At 45.0% G+C, this 21,518-nt stretch overlaps 1 protein-coding gene across 1 annotated transcript in view; it reads left to right on the top strand.

The window, feature by feature from the left end:
* The window catches only part of LOC311102266 (beta-1,3-glucosyltransferase-like), a 182,525-nt gene that overhangs the window by 104,820 nt on the left and 56,187 nt on the right, over nt 1-21,518 (top strand). The window contains exon 3 of the mRNA XM_084143546.1: nt 3,369-3,408. Within this exon, the coding sequence (XP_083999672.1) occupies nt 3,369-3,408 (40 nt within the window). The remainder of the gene's footprint in view (nt 1-3,368; nt 3,409-21,518) is intronic.

Here is a 21,518-nt window from a genome sequence, read left to right as displayed (position 1 = left end):
CTGTCTTCTTCTGAAAGATGGGAGGAGAAAATACTCTTCAAAGCTGTGATTGATTTCCTCCTTCCTCCATGGTCTGTTGCAGGCAGCTACAGGCTATTGACAGCCACTGTGGAGGAACTTCTCTCTGACTGTGTCTTAATTGAGCCGAGCACTCGGCGCGAAGGAGCCCGGCATGCTACAGGCGCTAAGAAACCCACACAATTAGGAGCTACTAATGACATGGCAAATCGGCTATTATTCCTCCCAATAACCCAGAGGGGTTTCTACATTTAGCGTTGCAAAAAAACAGTACATGAGTGACAAACTTTAGGCTGTACAAGATGAGGAAGGGAAGTGGGGTAATTATCCAATGAATGGAAATAGCCCAGTTCATAGCTGCGGGAAGTAGGGGTGCTCAGGGTACTGCAGCACCCCTTGAAAAATCAGAATAACAAAACAAATATGTATTTATTTCTCTCAAAAGTAGTGCGCTGGGCCTTTACTAGTCCTGTATTGGACCGATATAGACGTCTGACGTCTGTAGCATGGGCAAACGTATTTTTGCAGCATCTCAGGTTTGGCAAAAAAGTAGTTGTATAATTATGAACAGTATCCTGCAGGGTTTAATAGTTGGAATTGTAAGAGTTGTTGTCCTGTCCCTTTCTCTTCGATCATCATTCTAATGGAATCCAGAAAGAACAAAACCCTGTCCTCAAACATATACAGTACCAGTCAAAAGTTTGGAACACCTACTCATTCCAGGGATTTTCATTATTTTTACTATTTTCTACATTGTAGAATAATAGTGAAGATATCAAAACTATGAAATAACACATATGGAATCATGTAGTAACCATAAAATTAAACAAATCAAAATATATTTTATATTTTTGATTCTTCAAAGTAGCCAACCTTTGCCTTGATGACAGCTTTACACACTCTTGGCATTCTCTCAACCATCTTCATGAGGTAGTCACCTGGAATGCATTTCAATTAACAGGTGTGCCTTGTTAAAAGTTCATTTCCTTCTTAATGTGTTTGAGCCAATCAGTTGTGTTATGACAAGGTAGGGGTGGTATACAGACGATAGCCCTATTTAGTAAAAGACCAAGTCCATATTATGTCAAGAACAGCTCAAATAAGCAAACAGAAATGACAGGCCATCATTACTTTAAGACATAAAGGTCACTCAATCTGGAAAATGTCAAGAACTTTGAAAGTTTCTTCAAGTGCAGTCGCAAAAACCATCAAGCGCTATGATGAAACTGGCTCTCATGAGGACCGCCACAGGAAAGGAAGACCCAGAGTTACCCCTGCTGCAGAGGATAAGTTCATTAGAGTTCAAATCAAATCAAATCACATTTTATTGGTCACATGCGCCGAATACAACAGGTGCAGACATTACAGTGAAATGCTTACTTAACTGCACCTCAGATTGCAGCCCAAATCAGTTCTTCACAGAGTTCAAGTAACAGACACATCTCAACATCAACTGTTCATAGGAGACAAAGAAACCACTACTAAAGGACACCAATAATAAGAAAAGACCTGCTTGGGCCAAGAAACACGAGCAATAGACAGTATACCGGTGGAAATCTGTCCTTTTGGTCTGATGAGTCCAAATTTGAGAGTTTTGGTTCCAACCACCGTGTCTTTGGGAGACGCAGAGCAGGTGAACGGATGATCTCTGCATATGTGGTTCCCACCATGAAGCATGGAGGAGGAGGTGTGATGGTTTGGGGGTGCTTTGCTTGTGACACTGTTGGTGATTTATTTAGAATGCAAGGCACACTTAACCAGCATGGCTACCACAGCATTCTGCAGCGATATGCCATCCCATCTGGTTTGGGCTTAGTGGGACTATCATTTGTTTTTCAACAGGACAATGCCCCAACACACCTCCAGGCTGTGTAAGGGCTATATGACCAAGAAGGAGAGTGAGGGTTTGCTGCATCAGATGACCTGGCCTCCACAAGGGTGGCTACTTTGAAGAATCTCAAATATAAAATATATTTTGATTTGTTTAACACTTTTTTGGTTACTACATGATTACATGTGTGTTATTTCTTAGTTTTGATGTCTTCACTATTATTCTACAATGTAGAAAATAGTCAAAATAAAGAAAAACCCTTGAATGAGTAGGTGTGTCCAAACTTTTCACTGGTACAGTACATCAAAAGGTGCAAAGTTATGGACAAAGACTCAAAACATCCACATCAAATTAAATATTTTTCTTGATAAAATAACATGGAAAACAACCACTTTTTGTTCAGTATTAATTTACCATGCTTACAAACCACTTAATGTAAATGTGTATTACTGTATTGTACATAGGCTGGTCATCTAGGTTTGTACTTGTAGACTTTCCATCACCATGAAGAAAAATAATGCACAATACAGTAATTCCTTGAGACATCAAGTGGTTTGTGATGATGTGGCTCAGTTAGTAGAGCATGGCGCTTGCAAGCTAGGGTTGTGGGTTTGATTCCCACAGGAGACCAATACGAAAAAGTATGTAAATGTACATGTACAGTCGTGGTCAAAAGTTTTGAGAATGACACAAATACTAATTTTCACAAAGTCTGCTGCCTCAGTTCTCAAAACCTTTGACCACGACTGTATGCACTCACTACTGTAAGTTGCTCTAGAAAGAGCATCTACTAAAATGTAAAAGGAATTAATATACCATTTGAGTTTTCACATATAAATAAGTTGCATTTGGAAGTATTTCAAGGAACTGGAAAACATATATCAAGCATTATATATATATATTTTTTACAAATATTATCAGATTAACTGTTTTGTGCAGATAATTATCAGACTCAAGTTACAAATACATTTTTTCACGAAGTAATGGCCTTTACTATCATGTATTAGCGAACGATATAGACGTCTTCAGCGTGGGCAATTCAAATTTTTTTGCATCGTACAAACACCCCCCCCCCAAAGCCCCCCCCCACCTCAGTGGTCGGCACAGCACCGCCACCCCATAACGTCTTCCCGCGGCTATGGCCCAGTGTGTTTATATTCTGTTTAGCTTAATCCTCCCCTGAGACTGATAAATAGACCTAATCCTTTTCCATTAGTTATTACCTTTCTTTGACACAATGCTGTGAAATTAGCTCAGTTGGAAGAGCATGGCGTTTGCGTTCGATTCCCACGGGGGGCCAGTATGAAAATGTATGCACTCACTAACTGTAAGTCGCTCTGGATAAGAGCGTCTGCTAAATGACTGAAATGTAAAATGTAAATTAGGGGAGTGTTAATACTGGGACGGTGGGACTGTCACATGAAAGCGTTTGGAGCTGCTGCTTTGTTTTGTTACATTCAATTGAAAAGTCAACCGTGCGACTAAGCCTCCTAATAAGTCTCTCTCTCTCACTCCTCAGAACCAGGATGCAGAGGAAGTCCTCTATGACAGCCAATTTGGTGAGTCTCATTGATTATTCTCCATTCAGCTAGAAATGGTTCAATAGGAAGGACCACTTTTAAAGGTCCAGTAAGTATGAATTTATTCAGCTGTTTGCTAATCTAATCTTCTGAAATGTCTCACTTGATTCCACCAATATTGCATACATTATGATTGCACTGTACAATACCCTTTTACCTATTGTTATAAGACAATGTACAAAATGAATGTGAAACAACGGAACTCCCCACTTCCTGAATCAGAAGCCCATAGGGGGTGAAAATGAAAACCAAACCCAGTTGCAATCCCTTGCAGAGTTAGTCAAACAACTGGGCAGTGAAATAGGAAATCAACTTGCTGCTAGTCTAGCAGGGGCTGCTCCAAGCACTTTCAAGCCCATAGCACAAATACCTGATTGGTCAAAGGTCAACCTAATTCTGAAGTCAGACGTCAGAGAACCACCACTTTAGGGGTGATAGCACAGACCGGTGCACAGTGACTGAATGGCAAGAAATGATGCAAGCTCACCTGAAAAAGAAGGGATGCAGTATATCAGAACAGGTGCAAGATATACAGGACAGGCTAATGGGGCGGTCTAAAGACATAGTCAGGATTGGTGTCACGCCCTGGCTCTGGGGACTCTTATATGTTGAGCCAAGGTGTTAGTTTCTATGTGTAGTGTCTATGTTTTGTTTTCTATGTGTTCTTTTCTAGATTGTGTGTTTCTGTGTTTTGTTATTGTTATAGTACTCAATAAAAGATGTACGCATTTCACGCTGCGCCTTGGTCCACTCATTACGACAATCGTGACAGAAGATCCCACCATAACAGGACCAAGCAGCGTGTCCAGGAGCAGACAGCCTGGACTTGGGAGGAGATCTTGGACGGGCAGGGATCCTGGACTTGGGAGGAAATCCAGGCCGGAATGGATCGGCGTCCGTGGGAGGAGACGGTGGAGGCGCGCCATAGAGAGGAGCAGCGGCGCCAACCGTGCCGACGTCGGACACGCAAGAGGCAACCCCAATAAATGTTTTGGGGGGGGGGCACACGGCATGGACGACGGGGCTGCTGGAGGCAGCTACAGGGCGAGTTTGTGGATTAGGAGAGGAGGCCACCGGGTTTGGGGGGCTGGAAGGGAGGTTGGCGGAGCCTAGAGGTAGAGCAGAGCCAACTCCCCGTACTCAGGCTAGGCAGCGTGAGACTGGGCAGGTTCCGAGGTATGCGGAGCTGCGTACTGTGCCGCGAGTGGTCCGGCACAGTCCTGTACGTCCTGTGCTAGCACCACGCACGTGTCGTGCTAAGGTGGGCATGCAGCCAGGACGGAGTGTGCCAGCTCAACGCTCGTGGCCTCCAGTACCCCTCCTCGGTCCCGGATATCCTGCGCCAGTGCCACGTGCTGTAGTGCCAGTACGAGTACACAGCCCTGTACGTCCTGTGCTGATGCCTCACACAGAGTGTGTAAAAATAGGCATTCAGCCAGGACGGGTTGTGTCAGCTCTTCGCTCCAGACCTCCAGTCCGTCTCCACAGCCCGGTCCGGCCTGTTCCTGTTCCCCGCACCAAGCCTGTGATGCGCGTCGCCAGCCCGGCCCGGCCTGTTCCTGCCCCTCGCACCAAGCCTGTGGTGCGCGTCGCCAGCCCAGCCCGGCCTGTTCCTGCCCCTCGCACCAAGCCTGTGGTGCGCGTCGCCAGCCCGGCCCGGCCTGTTCCTGCCCCTCGCACCAAGCCTGTGGTACGCGTCGCCAGCCCGGCCCGGCCTGTTCCTGCTCCCCGCACCAAGGCAGTGGTGCGCGTCGTCAGCCCGGTCCGGCCCGTTCCTGCTCCTCGCACCAAGCCTGTGGTGCGCGTCGCCAGCCCGGTCCAGCCCGTCCCTGCTCCCCGCACCAAGCCTGTGGTGCGCGTCGTCAGTCCGGCACAGCCCGTGCCTGTTTCACCGGTGCCTGGTCAGGTACCGGTCAGCTGCTCCACACCGGAGCCTAATCAATCCGCTCCACTGATGTCCAGTCCAGCTCCAGCCAGCGGGACCAGACCAGGGGCGCTACGGGGGGGGGGTAGTTAGAGGGTGGTGGTCACGCCCGGAGCCGGATCCGCCTCCGAGGCGGAATGCCCACCCGGCCCCTCCCCTGTTGGGTTTAGTTGGCGCGGTCGCAGTCCGCGCCTTTGGGGGGGAGTACTGTCACGCCCTGGCTCTGGGGACTCTTATATGTTGAGCCAGGGTGTTAGTTTCTATGTGTAGTGTCTATGTTTTGTTTTCTATGTGTTCTTTTCTAGATCGTGTGTTTCTGTGTTGGCCGGGGTGGTTCCCAATCGGAGGCAGCTGTGTCTTGTTGTCTCTGATTGGGAACCATACTTAGGCAGCCTGTTGTGCACTTGTCATTTGTGGGATCTTGTTCCGTGTAGGTTTGTGTTTATGACCGAGGACTTCACGTTTCGTTTTGTTGTTTTGTTATTGTTATAGTACTCAATAAAAGATGTACGCATTTCACGCTGCGCCTTGGTCCACTCATTACGACGATCGTGACAATTGGGCTCCGTGGAAACCCCCTCGTTAACATAAACCGAGACCCTGAAGCCATATACAATATCCTGAGGCAGCACTTTGGAGAGGAAATCTCATTCACAATTCCATTAGGATACTTCTATGAAACCTTCCAAGATAGTCAGAGAGCTGCTTGGATTATTGGGTCAGACTAAACAAATTAATTGACCTTGCCAATGAGTGCTTGCAAAGACAGGGAAAAAGAGTGGATGATCCAGGTCATTAGGTGACAATGATGTTTGTAAAGCACTGCCCTGACCCAGCACTATACGTGCACTAACAGTGATCAGGCTTCATTGAACAAAGTGATTTCTCTCCTGGAAAAGCTTCTCTCAACCCAGGAACAGAATCAAAGGAGAACTTCGGCCAAAAAGCCACAAACTAATACATCAGCTGGCCCCTGTAGAATTTGTAAGGCTCAGACCATTAAGCTTTTCACTTGTGAGTTCCAAATATCTATAACGGTCGCCCCAGCGTTAGTTTTTTTATGCCCGTGATGTCAGAATACACTCACTGTTCCAAAATGTGATTGTTACGCAACAGGACAGTTAACCCGCACTGCCCTTAAACCAAGGCACGCTGCCTGCTAACTATCTATAAACTATGTTTCAACTTGTCAATTTCAAACTTTTCTACCAAGTTAGATTTTCTAACAACAGTTTAAATTGAGGTGTGTTCCGCCTCCTCATTAATTCACATATGAAGTAGCCCATTTCACTGTTGCGGACAATTTATGTTTCACGAGAGCCCAAGCACTTCCCCAGTTTTTCCCCAGATCAAGTATGAAGACATTGCACATCTTTAGTCAGAACAGGCCTTGCACAAACTTTTTCCCCCTGGCACATTGTCTGGCTGGAGCCCGCATTGCCTTCATTGTTGTTTTCCTTACAAATAATAACTTTGGACATGTGTACATTCCTGTCAAAGTAAGTGCCTTATTTTCTGTATATCGTGTTTTCGTTTATACTGTAGCATACCGTATGTACAGTGCGTTCTGAAAGTATTCCGACCCCTTCACTTTTCCACATTTTGTTACGTTACAGCCTTATTCCAAAATTGATTACATAGTTTTTTTCCCTCATCAATCTACACACAATACCCCATAATGACAAAGCAAAACAGTTGTTATGTTTGCAAATGTATTTTTAAAAAACCCGGAAATATCACATTTACATAAGTATTCAGACCCTTTACTGAGCACTTTGTTGAAGCACCTTTGGCAGCGATTACAGCCTCAAGTCTTCTTGGGTATGATGCTACAAGCTTGGCAGACCTTTATTTGGGTATTTTCTCACATTCTTCTCTACAGATCCTCCCAAGCTCTGTTAGGTTGGATGGGGAGCGCCGCTGCACAGCTATTTCCAGGTCTCTCCAGAGATGATTGATCGGGTTCAAGTCCGGGCTCTGGCTGGGCCACTCAAGGACATTCAGAGACTTGTCCCGAAGCCACTCCTGTGTTGTCTTGGCTGTGTGCTTAGGGTCATTGTCCTGCTGGAAGGTGAACTTTCGCCCCAGTCTGAGGATCCTGACTAGTCTTCCAGTCCCTGCCACTGTAATTTGCTCTGTTCATCTTTCCCTCGATCCTGACTATTCTCCCAGTCCCTGCTGCTGAAGAACATCCCCACAGCAAGATGCTGCCACCACCATACTTCACCGTAGGGATGGTGCCAGGTTTCCTCCAGACATGACGCTTAGCATTCAGGCCAAAGAGTTCAATCTTGTTTCTCATGGTCTGAGAGTCTTTAGGTACCTTTTGGCAAACTCCAAGCGGGCTGTCATGTGCCTTTTACTGAGGAGTGGCTTCCGTCTGGCCACTCTACCGTAAAGGCCTGATTGGTGGGGTGCTATAGGGATGGTTCTCCTTCTGGAAGGTTCTCCCATCTCCACAGAGGAACTCTAGAGCTCTGACAGAGTGACCATTGAGTTCTCGTTCACCTTCCTGACCAAGGCCCTTCTCCCCCGATTGCTCAGTTTGGCCAGGCGGCCAGCTCTAGGAAAAGTCTTGGTGGTTCCAAATGTCTTCCATTTAAGAATGATGGAGGCCAGTGTGTTCTTGGGGACCTTCGATGCTGAAGAAATGTTTTGGTACCCTTCCCATTTACATTTACATTTTAGTCATTTAGCAGACGCTCTTATACAGAGCGACTTACAGTTAGTGAATACATATATATATATTTTTTATACTGGCCCCCCGTGGGAATTGAACCCACAACCCTGGCGTTGCAAACGCCATGCTCTATCAACTGAGCTACATCCCTGCCGGCCATTCCCTCCCCTACCCTGGACGACGCTGGGCCAATTGTGCGCCGCCCATGAGTCTCCTGGTCGCGGTCGGCTGCGACAGAGCCTGGATTCGAACCAGGATCTCTAGTGACACAGTTAGCACTGCGATGCAGTGCCTTAGACCACTGCGCCACTCAGATCTGTGCTTCGACACAATCCTGTCTCGGAGCTCTACGGACAATTCCTTCGACCTCATGGCTTGGTTTCTGCTCTGATATGCACTGCCAACTGTGGGACCTTATATAGACAGGTGTGTGCCTTTCCAAATAATGTCCAATCAATTGAATTTACCGCAGGTGGACTCCAATCAAGTTGTAGAAACATCTCAAGGATGATAAATAGAAACAGGATATACCTGAGCTCAATTTTTTGTCTCATAGCAAAGGGTCTGAATACTTATGTAAATAAGGTATTTCCGTTTTTTATTTGTAGTAAATTTGCTAGCATTTTTAAAAACCTGTTTTTGCTTTGTCATTATGGGGTGTTGTGTGTAGATTGATGAGGAAAAAAGATAATAACAAAATGTGGAAAAAGTGAAGTGGTCAGAATACTTTCTGAATGTACTGCATGTATGGAGCATAATGTAATCTCAGCAAAAAAAGAAACGTCCCTTTATCAGGACCCTGTCTTTCAAAGATAATTCGTAAAAATCAAAATAACTTCACAGATCTTAATTGTAAAGGGTTTAAACACTGTTTCCCATGCTTGTTCAATCAACCATAAACAATTAATGAACATGCACCTTTGGAACGGTCGTTAAGACACTAATAGCTTACAGACGGTAGGGAATTAAGGTCACAGTTATGAAAACTTAGGACTCTAAAGAGACCTTTCTACTAACTTTTCTACTGACTCTGAAAAACACCAAAAGAAAGATGCCTAGGGTCCCTGCTCATCTGCATGAACGTGCCTTAGGCATGCTGCAAGGAGGCATAAGGATTGCAGATGTGGCCAGGGCAATAAATTGTAATGTCCGTACTGTGAGATGCCTAAGACAGCGCTACAGGGAGACAGGACGGACAGCTGATCATCCTCGCAGTGGCAGACCACATGTAACAACACCTGCACAGGATCGGTACATCCGAACATCACACCTGCGGGACAGGTACAGGATGGCAACAACAAATACCAGAGTTACACCAGGAACGCACAATCCCTCCATCAGTGCTCAGACTGTCCGCAATACGTTGAGAGAGGCTGGACTGAGGGCTTGTAGGCCTGTTGTAAGGCAGGTCCTCACTAGACATCACCGGCATCAACATCGCCTATGGGCACAAACCCACCGTCGCTGGACCAGACAGGACTGGCAAAAAGTGCTCTTCACTGACGAGTCGCGGTTTTGTCTCACTAGGGGTGATGGTCAGATTCGCGTTTATCGTTGAAGGAATGAGCGTTACACTGAGGCCTGTACTCTGGAGCGGGATCGATTTGGAGGTGGAGGGTCCGTCATGGTCTGGGGCGGTGTGTCACAGCATCATCGGACTGAGCTTGTTGTCATTGCAGGCGATCTCAACGCTGTGCGTTACAGGGAAGACATCCTCCTCCCTCATGTGGTACCCTTCCTGCAGGCTCATCCTGACATGACCCTCCAGCATGACAATGCCACCAGCCATACTGCTCGTTCTATGCGTGATTTCCTGCAAGACAGGAATGTCAGTGTTCTGCCATGGCCAGCGAAGAGCCTGGATCTCAATCCCATTGAGCACGTCTGGGACCTGTTGGATCGGAGGGTGAGAGCTAGGGCCATTCCTCCAAGAAATGTCCGGGAACTTGCAGGTGCCTTGGTGGAAGGGTGGGGTAACATCTCACAGCAAGAACTGGCAAATGTGGTGCAGTCCGTGAGGAGGAGATGCACTGCAGTACTTAATGCAGCTGGTGGCCACACCAGATACTGACTGTTACTTTTGATTTTGCCCCCCCCCCCCCCCCCCCTTTGTTCAGGGACACATTATTCAATTCCTTTTAGTCACATGTCTGTGGAACTTGTTCAGTTTATGTCTCAGTTGTTGAATCTTGTTATGTTCATACAAATATTTACACATGTTAAGTTTGCTGAAAATGAACATAGTTGACAATGAGAGGACATTTCTTTTTTTGCTGAGTTTATTTACTGTTTTATTCACGTTTTCAAGTACTGGTGAAAAATGATGCATTCCAATTCTTGCATAGATTGTAATGGTATTTATCGTATAAACTTCTCCTGTGTTTGCCCTCATTTATTGATCAATCTCCCATCATAGTAATATTTCCTGAATCATATCCCCCCACGATACCTTCCACCATTTCTACCCCCCATGGACTTGAAACCCCCACCCCCAACAAATAAAATGATTGTTTATGGAATGAGTTTAGATGTGGATGTGTTCCGTGTCATTTATCTTTTACATTGAAAGGTGAAATTAAGGAATAAAGTTGTGAAGACCTTTATTTCCCATCAATACAAAACATTGTTTAGATGCTTTTCAGACAACAATTCTGTTTAGACGCGTTGTGTGCATCATACGTTCTGTTGCTACTGTTCCAATCACATATTTGCGATGGTACGCTGCAGGGACCACTCAACAATGATCACAAATATGTGATAGTATGCGTCAAAGGGTTAAACTTAGTCCCACTGCTTAAAGGAGGGCGTATGCTTCAAGTGTCACATGACAGGCCACAGAGGCTTTGAATGTCCAGCAAGAAAACGAGTTGTAGAGGCAACTGCCGAGGCTCCCCTGGGCCCGCTTTAAACAAACATGCTCACTCCAAGAGGGGGGCAGTGTGGGCGAACATGTTACACCCTCACAGATCACCATAGATACAAAGACTGAAAACACCATGAAAACCGAGGCAATTTATCAGAACATTTTATGTTCCAGTAATAGTGCAATAGAAGTAGTAGAACTTCAAGCTCTGATAGACAGTGGGGCTATGACCTGCATGTTAAGTGAGTCAGCTGAAGAAACACTTCTGAGATGTAACGTGATAAAACCAGAGTCTAGAAAGCCAATTCAAGTAGTTATTGTAGGCTGTTGGGGCAAACAGGCGCACAGCCTAAATATAAATATGACTTGAACATTGATCTTTTAGATTGCAAGATGGCAGTGTCTGTTTTAGTTGTACCTGGACAGACAGTTGGATTGAACAGCATAAAACACATGATGCAAAAGGTTAAGAAAACAAATTGGTATTGGGACAGCCTTTCCAAACCTGCCGAAGAAGATTCACATGGACTTTTACTCAGCATGCTAGCAAACGTGAACCGCTGGCACGGTGACAAGATACCAGACAAAGTGGGAACTGTAGTGCTCAAGCAGAGTGTGACTCATGCCTCAGCATAAACGTTTAGTCTGGGGAAAACTGAAAGAAAAGGTGCCTCTATCAGTTGGTAGTACTGTAGTCGTAGAGGCCACTACAGCGTGATCTGCACCAAGAAATATCCTAGTAGGACGCACTGTATGTCCTTTGAGGGTTGGCAAGTGGGTCCCTATGAAAGTGATCAACATGTTGAACCGCCCTATTGTTCTCCGCCGTAACACCAAGCTGGCTGATGTGCACCCATGACTAGCCCTAGAAGACCTAGAGCTCTACGCCAGCCATGTTGAGGGCCCCAGTAAGGTCCAGTCTGCTGTTCAGAATGTCAAGCCGGGGAAGAATGTTCAGTGAGTGGGGAAATGGCAAAGAAGGAGTATCTATAAAAGTTGAAAGAGCTAGGCTTAACAAAAGTTGACATAGAGTCCTGTGAAGTGTCTGACACGTGGAAAGGAAAACTAGTGGACCTGATTGCTCAGTATGAAGGCATCTTCTCCAGGGACCGACTTGATTGTGTGAAAGCGAAGAACATAATCCACCGGATCCGAGTGAAAGATGAGAATCCTTTCAGGCTGCCGTACAGGAGGGTTCCACCATCCGACTACCAGAAACTGAGGCAGACGTTGAAGGAGATGGAGGAGCGGAGCATCATCCGTAAGTCCAGTAGTGAGTGGGCCTCCCTCCTCGTCCTGGTTTGGAAGCCGTCAGGAGATTTGAGAATTTGCACTGATTTCAGATTTCAGATTGAACCAGAGGACAGAGAAAGATGCGTACCAATTGCCCCATCAAGCCGATGCTCTCGCTGCTTTGGGAAGGAACTGCTTCTTCAGTATTATGGATTTGACTTCGGGATTCTACAACATCCCCATACATGAAGATGTAAGTACACAGCATGCACATCACCTGCAGGGTTATTTGAGTACAACAGAATGGCTCAGGGGTTATGTAACAGCCCAGCAACATTCGGCAGAATGATGACCTCAATCTTCAGCGACCAGAACTACTTGACCCTCCTGTGTTACTTGGATGATCTCCTGGTTTTCGGGAAGAGTGAGGAGGAAGCCCTGGACCTTCAGAGTTCATCCAGGAAGCGTTCAAACTGTCAGTCAAGATCCAAAGTGGCGAGATCCTGGCTCAAGTCTCTCCTGAAGGAGTGAAAGCAGTTTTGGAATCCTGTCTGGAGTGGGATGCATGTGTGCCAGTGCGCAACTTCCAATTAGCCCAGTATTCTGCCAGCATCCTTCAGCATGAAGGGGGATGGCTGCTCTTCCAGTCCTTTCTTCTGACGCGATACAGAGAAAACAGAAGGCGGACCAGGTGCTGGCCCGGGTGGCATACTTCATTGAGAGGAGGAGGAGACCTTCGCGGAGAGAGAGAGCTCATGAGACTGCCCAAGTGTTGATAATGCTGAAGCATTGGGATAAACTCTAAATCAAGGATGGCATTCTCTATCGAAGATCTAAGGACAGAGTTGGCAAGAAGAAGCACCAGATGGTAGTGCCAGACTCCCTTAACCCTCCCGTTGTCCTAGGGTCAAAATGACCCGCCACTGTGTTGAACCAACTTTATTTAATTTTTATATTTTTTGGATCATTTGTGAGAAGGAGGCAGTGATATTTTCTTTAAAGTCTCACTGCCTCCCCACAAATGATCCCAAAAATATATGTTTTTAATAAAGTTGGTTCAACACAGTGGCGGGTCATTTTGACCCTAGGACAATGGGAGGGTTAAAGTCATCGTTCTGAGAGGAACCCACGACGAAGCCGGCCACTAAGGCCAGACTAGAGCCCTCCATCTGGTGCGTCAAAGGTTCTTCTGGACTGGGATGGACGGGGAAGTGAAGAAGTATGTCTCCTACTGTAAGCTCTTTATGGTTGGCAAGACACTGGAGCCAGAGGCTAGGGCACTGTTGGAATCTATACAGACCAGCACAGCATTGGAACTGGTGTGGATAGACTTATGGTCAGCAGAATGAAGGAATGGAGAGAGCGTTGATGTACTCGTCATCACAGATCATTTTATGAAGCTGGCACATGTGTTTCCTTGCCCGATGCAGACAGCAACGGTGGTTGCCCAGAAGTTATGAAACCAGTTATTCTGTGTCTATGGTTTTCTCCAGTGGATCCACTCAAACAAAGGAGCGAACTGTGTGAGACCCTTAACCGCAGAATTGCTACAAGTGTCAGGAGTCAAAAAGTCCCATACCACTCCATATCATCCAATGGGCAATGGTCAGACGGAAAGATTCAACCTCACGCTCAGTAACATGATCCGGTCGTTGCCAGCGAGAGCAAAAGAAAAAAGGCCCCAGATGACACAGACGCACACCTTCTCGTACAACTGTACCACACACGAAATGACAGGATTTGTGCCGTTCTAACCTGATGTTCGGCCAAGTTCCACGGCTATCAGTGGACATCGTGTTTGGAAGCACCTTGAGGAACGAAGACGTGTTGACTCATGACGAGTATGTCGACTTGTTCCAAAAGGACCTGCGAGAGGCTGTCAGGATCGCCCAAGCCAACACCACTGAAGCTCAGAAAAAGCAAGGCAGTATAACAAGAGTGTGAAAGGTACTGCCCTGGAGATTGGAGATTGGCAAAACGAAAGGAAATGGGAAATGGAAAACTTGCCAAATTGTGGTATTCAACGGTCTATGTGATCACTTGGAAAGACCCCTGTGCACAGCTACAGAGTCAAAGATCCTACTACCAAGAAGAGTAAGATAGTTTGTCGAAACTTCATACTGCCAGTGAACTACCTGATGGTGGGACAAACAGACGAGGTGTCCACAGTCGCCTCTAATGGAGGACATAAACGCAGAAAGCGGTGACGAAAGACCGGTATTCGATATGGATAAGGATTCAAAGGATCAAAGGACTGAGGGGCCCACGGAAGCTGAAGCCCCAAGATCTTAGGGACTGGAAGATGGAGTAAACATGAGAGAAGCCGATCCTCCAAGTCCAAGGGAGGACATCATCTCCGGACATGCAGCTAGCTCGAGCACAGGGAGCTCCTCAAGGATGCCTAGTGATGATTCAAGTGATCTTTCTGAAGATGACACAAGTAGAAAAGGGACGTCAGTGAGCAGTCTAGATGGCGTCAGCAGTAGAAGTGCATCAGTCAGCGGCTCTGGATGCATAAGATCTACTAAGAAGAGAATGAGTAACCAGAGAGAGGAAGAGCACAGAAACAGCAAGACGGCTGAGCTCACTGATACAGTCCTGAGACCTAGTGAAGGCACCTTGAGAACTCGAACTGGAAGAGTTGTGAAGCCTGTCAGAAGACTTTGAGTCAATGAGTCAAGTGATCGCTGAGCCTGACAAAAGAGAGCATCTTGCTGCCCTGATTCAAGTCCTATCAACTTTTGTTGAAGTGTAGGCCTAAGTGACAGAACCCCCAGTGAAACATAGAGGCCCAGAGGATAGATCAATAGAGAAATAGATCTTTAAAAAATAAGTCAATAGATTAAGGGAACTTCAAATACTTTATTAGAGGGTCATAGTTTACAGTGGGGAAAAAAAGTATTTAGTCAGCCACCAATTGTGCAAGTTCTCCCACTTAAAAAGATGAGAGAGGCCTGTAATTTTCATCATAGGTACACGTCAAATATGAGAGACAAATTGTGGAAAAAAATTCCAGAAAATCACATTGTAGGATTTTTAAGGAATTTATTTGCAAATTATGGTGGAAAATAAGTATTTGGTCACCTACAAACAAGCAAGATTTCTGGCTCTCACAGACCTGTAACTTCTTCTTTAAGAGGCTCCTATGTCCTCCACTCGTTAACTGTATTAATGGCACCTGTTTGAACTTGTTATCAGTATAAAAGACACCTGTCCACAACCTCAAACAGTCACACTCCAAACTCCACTATGGCCAAGACCAAAGAGCTGTCAAAGGACACCAGAAACAAAATTGTAGACCTGCACCAGGCTGGGAAGACTGAATCTGCAATAGGTAAGCAGCTTGGTTTGAAGAAATCAACTGTGGGAGCAATTATTAGGAAATGGAAGGCATACAAGACCACTGATAATCTCCCTCGATCTGGGGCTCCACGCAAGATCTCACCCCGTGGGGTCAAAATGATCACAAGACCGGTGAGCAAAAATCCCAGAACCACACGGGGGGACCTAGTGAATGACCTGCAGAGAGCTGGGACCAAAGTAACAAAGCCTACCATCAGTAACACACTACGCTGCCAGGGACATAAATCCTGCAGTGCCCTGCTTAAGCCAGTACATGTCCAGGCCTGTGCTAGAGTGCATTTGGATGATCCAGAAGAGGATTGGGAGAATGTCATATGGTCAGATGAAACCAAAATAGAACTTTTTGGTCAAAACTCAACTCGTCGTGTTTCGAGGACAAAGAATGCTGAGTTGCATCCAAAGAACACCATACCTACTGTGAAGCATGGGGGTGGAAACATCATGCTTTGGGGCTGTTTTTCTGCAAAGGGACCAGGACGACTGATCCGTGTAAAGGAAAGAATGAATGGGGCCATGTATCATGAGATTTTGAGTGAAAACCTCCTTCCATCAGCAAGGGTATTGAAGATGAAACGTGGCTGGGTCTTTCAGTATGACAATGATCCCAAACACACCGCCCGGGCAACGAAGGAGTGGCTTCGTAAGAAGCATTTCAAGGTCCTGGAATGGCCTAGCCAGTCTCCAGATCTCAACCCCATAGAAAATCTTTGGAGGGAGTTGAAAGTCCGTGTTGCCCAGCGACAGCCCCAAAACATCACGCTCTAGAGGAGATCTGCATGGAGAAAGGGCCAAAATACCGTGTGTGAAAACCTTGTGAAGACTTACAGAAAACGTTTGACCTGTGTCATTGCCAACAAAGGGTATATAACAAAGTATTGAGAAACTTTTGTTATTGACCAAATACTTATTTTCCACCATAATTTGCAAATAAATTCATAAAAAATCCTACAATGTGATTTTCTGGATTTTTTTTCCTCATTTTGTCTGTCATAGTTGACGTGTACCTATGATGAAAATTACAGGCCTCTCTCATCTTTTTAAGTGGGAGAACTTTCACAATTGGTGGCTGACTAAATACTTTTTTTCCCCACTGTATATGTATAAGGGCATATTTCTACCTGCCAACGTTTCTTTGCTGTCCTTCTGGACGACTTTAGGACAAGGTTACCCGTGGAGGAAAAAGTCTTACCTTATGCCTTAAAGTTTGCCGAAATGAAGAAGGGGTAAGTGTAGGAGAGTTAAAATGGTTATTACATCAAACTTCAAATTCCTGTCCTGACTTTTCATAATACCATTGCTGATCTACATAAAAGCCCAAAAAGACAGCCGTGGTGTTGCTCTTCATTTCTTGGTTCTTCTGTGGTACATACAGTGCATTCGGAAAGTATTCAGACCCCTTGACTTTTTCCAAATGTTGTTGCATTACAGCCTTATTCTAAAATTTATTAAATAGTTTATTCCCCTCATTTTTCGCTTTGTCATTATGGGGTATTGTGTGTAGATTGATGAGGAATTTTAAAAATGTAATCCATTGTAGAATAAGGCTGTAACGTAACAAAATGTGGAAAAGGGGAAGGGGTCTGAATAATTTCCGAATGCACTTCATAAAGACCATTACATATGCTACAATGCTCCCTTATTCCCCATCATTGTTAAATGAGGGGTTTTTGAGAGACATCCTGTAGTGTGGTAGAGATTCAAGCCTCTCCCAGCTGTGTAGACATAGTGCATTTGGGAAGTATTCAGACCCCTTGACCTTTTCCACATTTTGTTACGTTACAGCCTTTTTCAAAAATTGATTAAATAGTTTTCCCCTCATCAATCTACACACAATACCCCATAATGACAAAGCAAAAACTTTTTTTTATAAATATTTGCAAATGTATACAAATTAAATAAACAGAAATATAAAATGTACATAAGTATTCAGACCCTATACATTATTGAAGCACCTTTGGCAGCATAAAATGTGGAAAAAGTCAAGGGGTCTGAATACTTTCAGAATGCACTGTATATAGGATAAATTGGTCCTGTGAAAGGGCATAATGAGAACTGTTTGATGTTAAACTATCTTATTAAAGAAGGATACTGTGGCGCGGAAACCCTGGAAAGTTAAATGAACCCAATAGAGCTTTGCACTTGTTCGCCATTCAATGGAGTTCTCCTCTTATTCATTTGATGGCAGCAGACATTTCATAAGTAGAGCGAGTGGAGGGATCGGATGTTTACCTTTCATGCTTGAGAGCTTTAATACAATAGCAGAGTTCTCCGATTGAGGGGAGGGCTCCAGGAAGCCGCCAAGGAGTTTTGGAGGGGAAACTCTGGACCTCTGCCGGCTTGCTCACTCAACTGGGTCATGGCGGAAACAAAAGTAGACGAAAGCAAGTTTATAATGCCCTAATTTGGCACGTTAGCCGAGTGGAAATGCACACAGACACTGTTATCTGAACAAATCAAGCTATCTGGCACTGCCATTGTAATTTGCTCTGTCACACCAGGGAGGCGAAGGATATTGTTTGTGGGGTTGGAATTCAAGAAACTGCTAAATGCAGGGTCGCAACTTTCACTGGGGACGGGGGGTCATGTCCCCCCCACATCCTGACATTGCATTTTTGTCCCCCCCAGTTTTATCATTGCAATGTGATACAAAAAGCGTCAACAGTCTGCTTTAGGACCATGCAGACACCTCCGAGCGGTCGGGTAGGCTGTTTGGAGTGTTCAGCCGGTTTGGATTTTGGACTGCACGGATACCACAGAGCGGGCTGATAGGACGTGTGAAGGCAAAGCTTCTGGAATGCTGGCTGGACCAGCACGGGAGAGTTGAGCAAAGTTCAGTGTGTATGTGTTGCGCTCTTTCACCGAGTTGTAAAAGCAAGCAGAGCAGAATCTGGCTACTCTTTAGTTGACTGATGTAGCTGGCAAGGTATCTGCTGTTTAACTTAACAGAAAAAAACGAGTGTTTATTCGCAGTGCTGAGCTAGTATTGTAACTGACATGTAACGTTAGCTAATGTTTCATCCCCTCTCAACTGAGGTGAATGAATAAGCTACACTAGCTAGTATCTACTACAGTGAAGTAATCTCTAGACTGTAATCTGTCAGATAGCGATATGAGTTGGCTATTATTACTATCTAACAGCTGTTGTTTGAACGGAAATGTTTTGTCCCGTTTCAGAAGTAAATTAACTTGGCTAGCTTTCGCCAGTTGATGTACAGTTCGAGAGAGAGCTGGCCAAAAGTTGGCTAACGTTAGCTATTATTTTTGCCTCAATCACACAAGACCTGAATCAAACGATGAACCCATCGGCCAAACAATTGATGATTGAAATTCTGAAGTTTTTTCAGTGCGATGTGAGTTTTATTAGTCAGTATGTAACATTATTGATCTGTCAGTTTCCCTAACTAATTCCCTACTTTACACCCTGACACAGTAATAAACAGCTCTAACGTTACAGGCTTCACTGTCATGGTGGACAGTAGAGGTCTGCGCGGGACTGATTTCTTCATCCCGCTCCCACCCACACCAGCTGGCTTTCTGTCCAACTCCCACCCGCTACCGCAAGAACTGGTCCAAAACCCAACCGCAGTCCCGCAATATTATTTTAGGCGTATGTGACGCAGCTCACTTGCCAGCCATGGTCCCAGCAATTTTGCACCTTTATAGGTAATATCAAATGCACAGAAATAACTTAAGAAATAGGTTAAATTTCCAGAGATTCTCACATGGCCCTTATATTGTATAACTGGGCTATATCAGCCAATATGCTAGATGTAGTTTGAAGAGAGCAGAGTTGGAGAGACTTGCACATTCTCTTTAGCTATTTTTATAGCCTACCTTTTAGGAGTGGGAAGATTTTCAGACGGAGAAATGTGGGTGATGAATATTTAGGCGTATTTCTAGGCAATGTAGTAAACTATAGGCTAATCATAGGCCTATTTAGGAAGTACATTTCCTTGGAAAGATAACTGCCCCGTGCTTCTCCGCCCATGCATAGGCTATAGCCTGGTCTATTTAATTGAGACCATACGCGCACCTGATCTCGCAGGTATGGCTACTGAACTGGAAGCAGCAAGAATGATGACAGCGACACTTGCTACATTTAGCATAGGCCTATAGGATATAGCCTACCTTTTTAGGAGGACGATTTGCAGGCAGAGACAAATAAATGGGTAATCAATATTTATTAAACATGAAAAGGCACGACGCTCGCTCACCATAGTAGTCTAACCTATGTGCGCATTGTGCCTTTTCCTTTTCAATTATGATTACATTTTTTGATTGCACTTCGACTCACGTTGGTTGAGCGCCCTCCACTTCTTTCCATTATCAATATTTATTTACAGACACTCTAATCCTATTTAAGTTAATTTCATATTAAAGTTAACTGCCACTTAATTTCTCCACCCATAAAGGCAGCCTACTCTATTTCAATGAGACCACACATACTAGGCGCACTTGAAGTCTCATGCCCAACTATGCTGACTGCGCAGCAATGATCTCTGTTGGGACCCGCAGCCCTCTAGTGCAGTCAGTACACAACACTATGCTCATCATGTCTTAGCAGGATCAGATGATGACAGGGGTCCCAGCAGGGTCAGACAGCCAGGGAAGACCAGTCTACGGAGCTCAGGTGAATTTTGCATTAGGCCTATATTAACAATATCAGTGAATAATACAAAGTTCCGTCTTGAATTGATGGGTAGACCTACAGTCGCTACAGGACAGCAGCCTAAGCTTAAAGCTACAGTCTGGGATCTGGGAAATAATGGTCATTTCAATTATTGAACCATTGATTATATTCTTGGATAATATAATGTATAGATTTACACCAAGGTAATTATTTGTCATGCCTCATTTTAGGAGGATCAGATGGTGACAGGGGTCTCAGCAGGGTCAGGCAGCCAGGGAAGAGCAGTCCGACGGAGGTGAGGTGAATTTTTGCAGATACAACACTTTATTCTCTCTGTGCAGCAAACACTGGACAAGCCAGATGCTATTTTAAGGCAGTCTGACAAACCTCTAAAGTTGATTTCCAAACGTTATCAATGCTTTTCCCGATGACACAAAACATGTAAAACAAAAATGTGAGGAAGACATGGTATAAACTGTTTGAATGCCCACTCATGTTCATATAATCTCAGACATAAATTACTGCAGTTTAAGGCCATTCATAGACTGAATTATTGAAAACATGCCCACGTCAGGGGAGATACCAATTTAGGCAATCCCTAGCTGGCCTGGGAGTCTGCCGTCCTGTGGGTTGGCACTCTGGCCTTGGCCTAACACACCTGAAACCAATAATGAATGTTTCATTTTAGATAAATAAAATAAATTGGTCATTTAGCAGACGCTCTTATCCAGAGCGACTTACAGGAGCAATTAGGGTTAAGTGCCTTTCACCTAGTTGGCTCGGGGATTAGAACCAGCGATCTTTCGGTTACTGGCACAACGCTCTTAACCACTAAGCTACCTGCCTCCCTAAAGCTGAGTGAGGTGTGTTGGGTTGGGGCGCTGCAGGGTGGTGGACCCCTAGGGACAGGACGGGGCGCACCAGCTATATTGTGTGCAAGTAAAATGAGCTCTACAGTACTATTAGTCCTATGACATTAATTATATGGAGGATTTGCTGTTTCTGGAGGTGTATGTGTTTAAAAATAAAATAAAAAATGTTTTTTTCCAAACCTTTCCCTTGGGAATTTAGAACAATTAATGGTGAGAACTGGGAAGGAAATTGTGTTGGGAGAGAGTTTAGTTATTGACTAGGCTGGTGGGGGTCGGGTGTGCAGGTGGCTCGAACTCTTACCTAGCTTGAAGACTGTGGGCATTTACTTTTTGTTCTAAATGGAGACGGCATATTGGATTGTGTAAAAATGCAGGAAATGAGCTTTAGATGCCCAAAGAAATTCTGGGGGAGGACATCCCCCACTTCTAAAACCAAAGTGGCAAAATTAAATAATGTGCATCAGGCTAGGACTCTCTGAACTTACTGGCCTATTTATTATTGAGCATTTATGGGTATCCAATTT

The sequence above is a fragment of the Coregonus lavaretus genome (genome assembly GCF_964263955.1).
Source record: "Coregonus lavaretus genome assembly, chromosome: 26".
Classification (NCBI taxonomy): Eukaryota; Metazoa; Chordata; class Actinopteri; order Salmoniformes; family Salmonidae; genus Coregonus; species Coregonus lavaretus.
The sequence above is the reverse complement of the archived record's forward strand: the minus strand, read 5'-3'. Positions and strand labels throughout refer to the sequence as shown.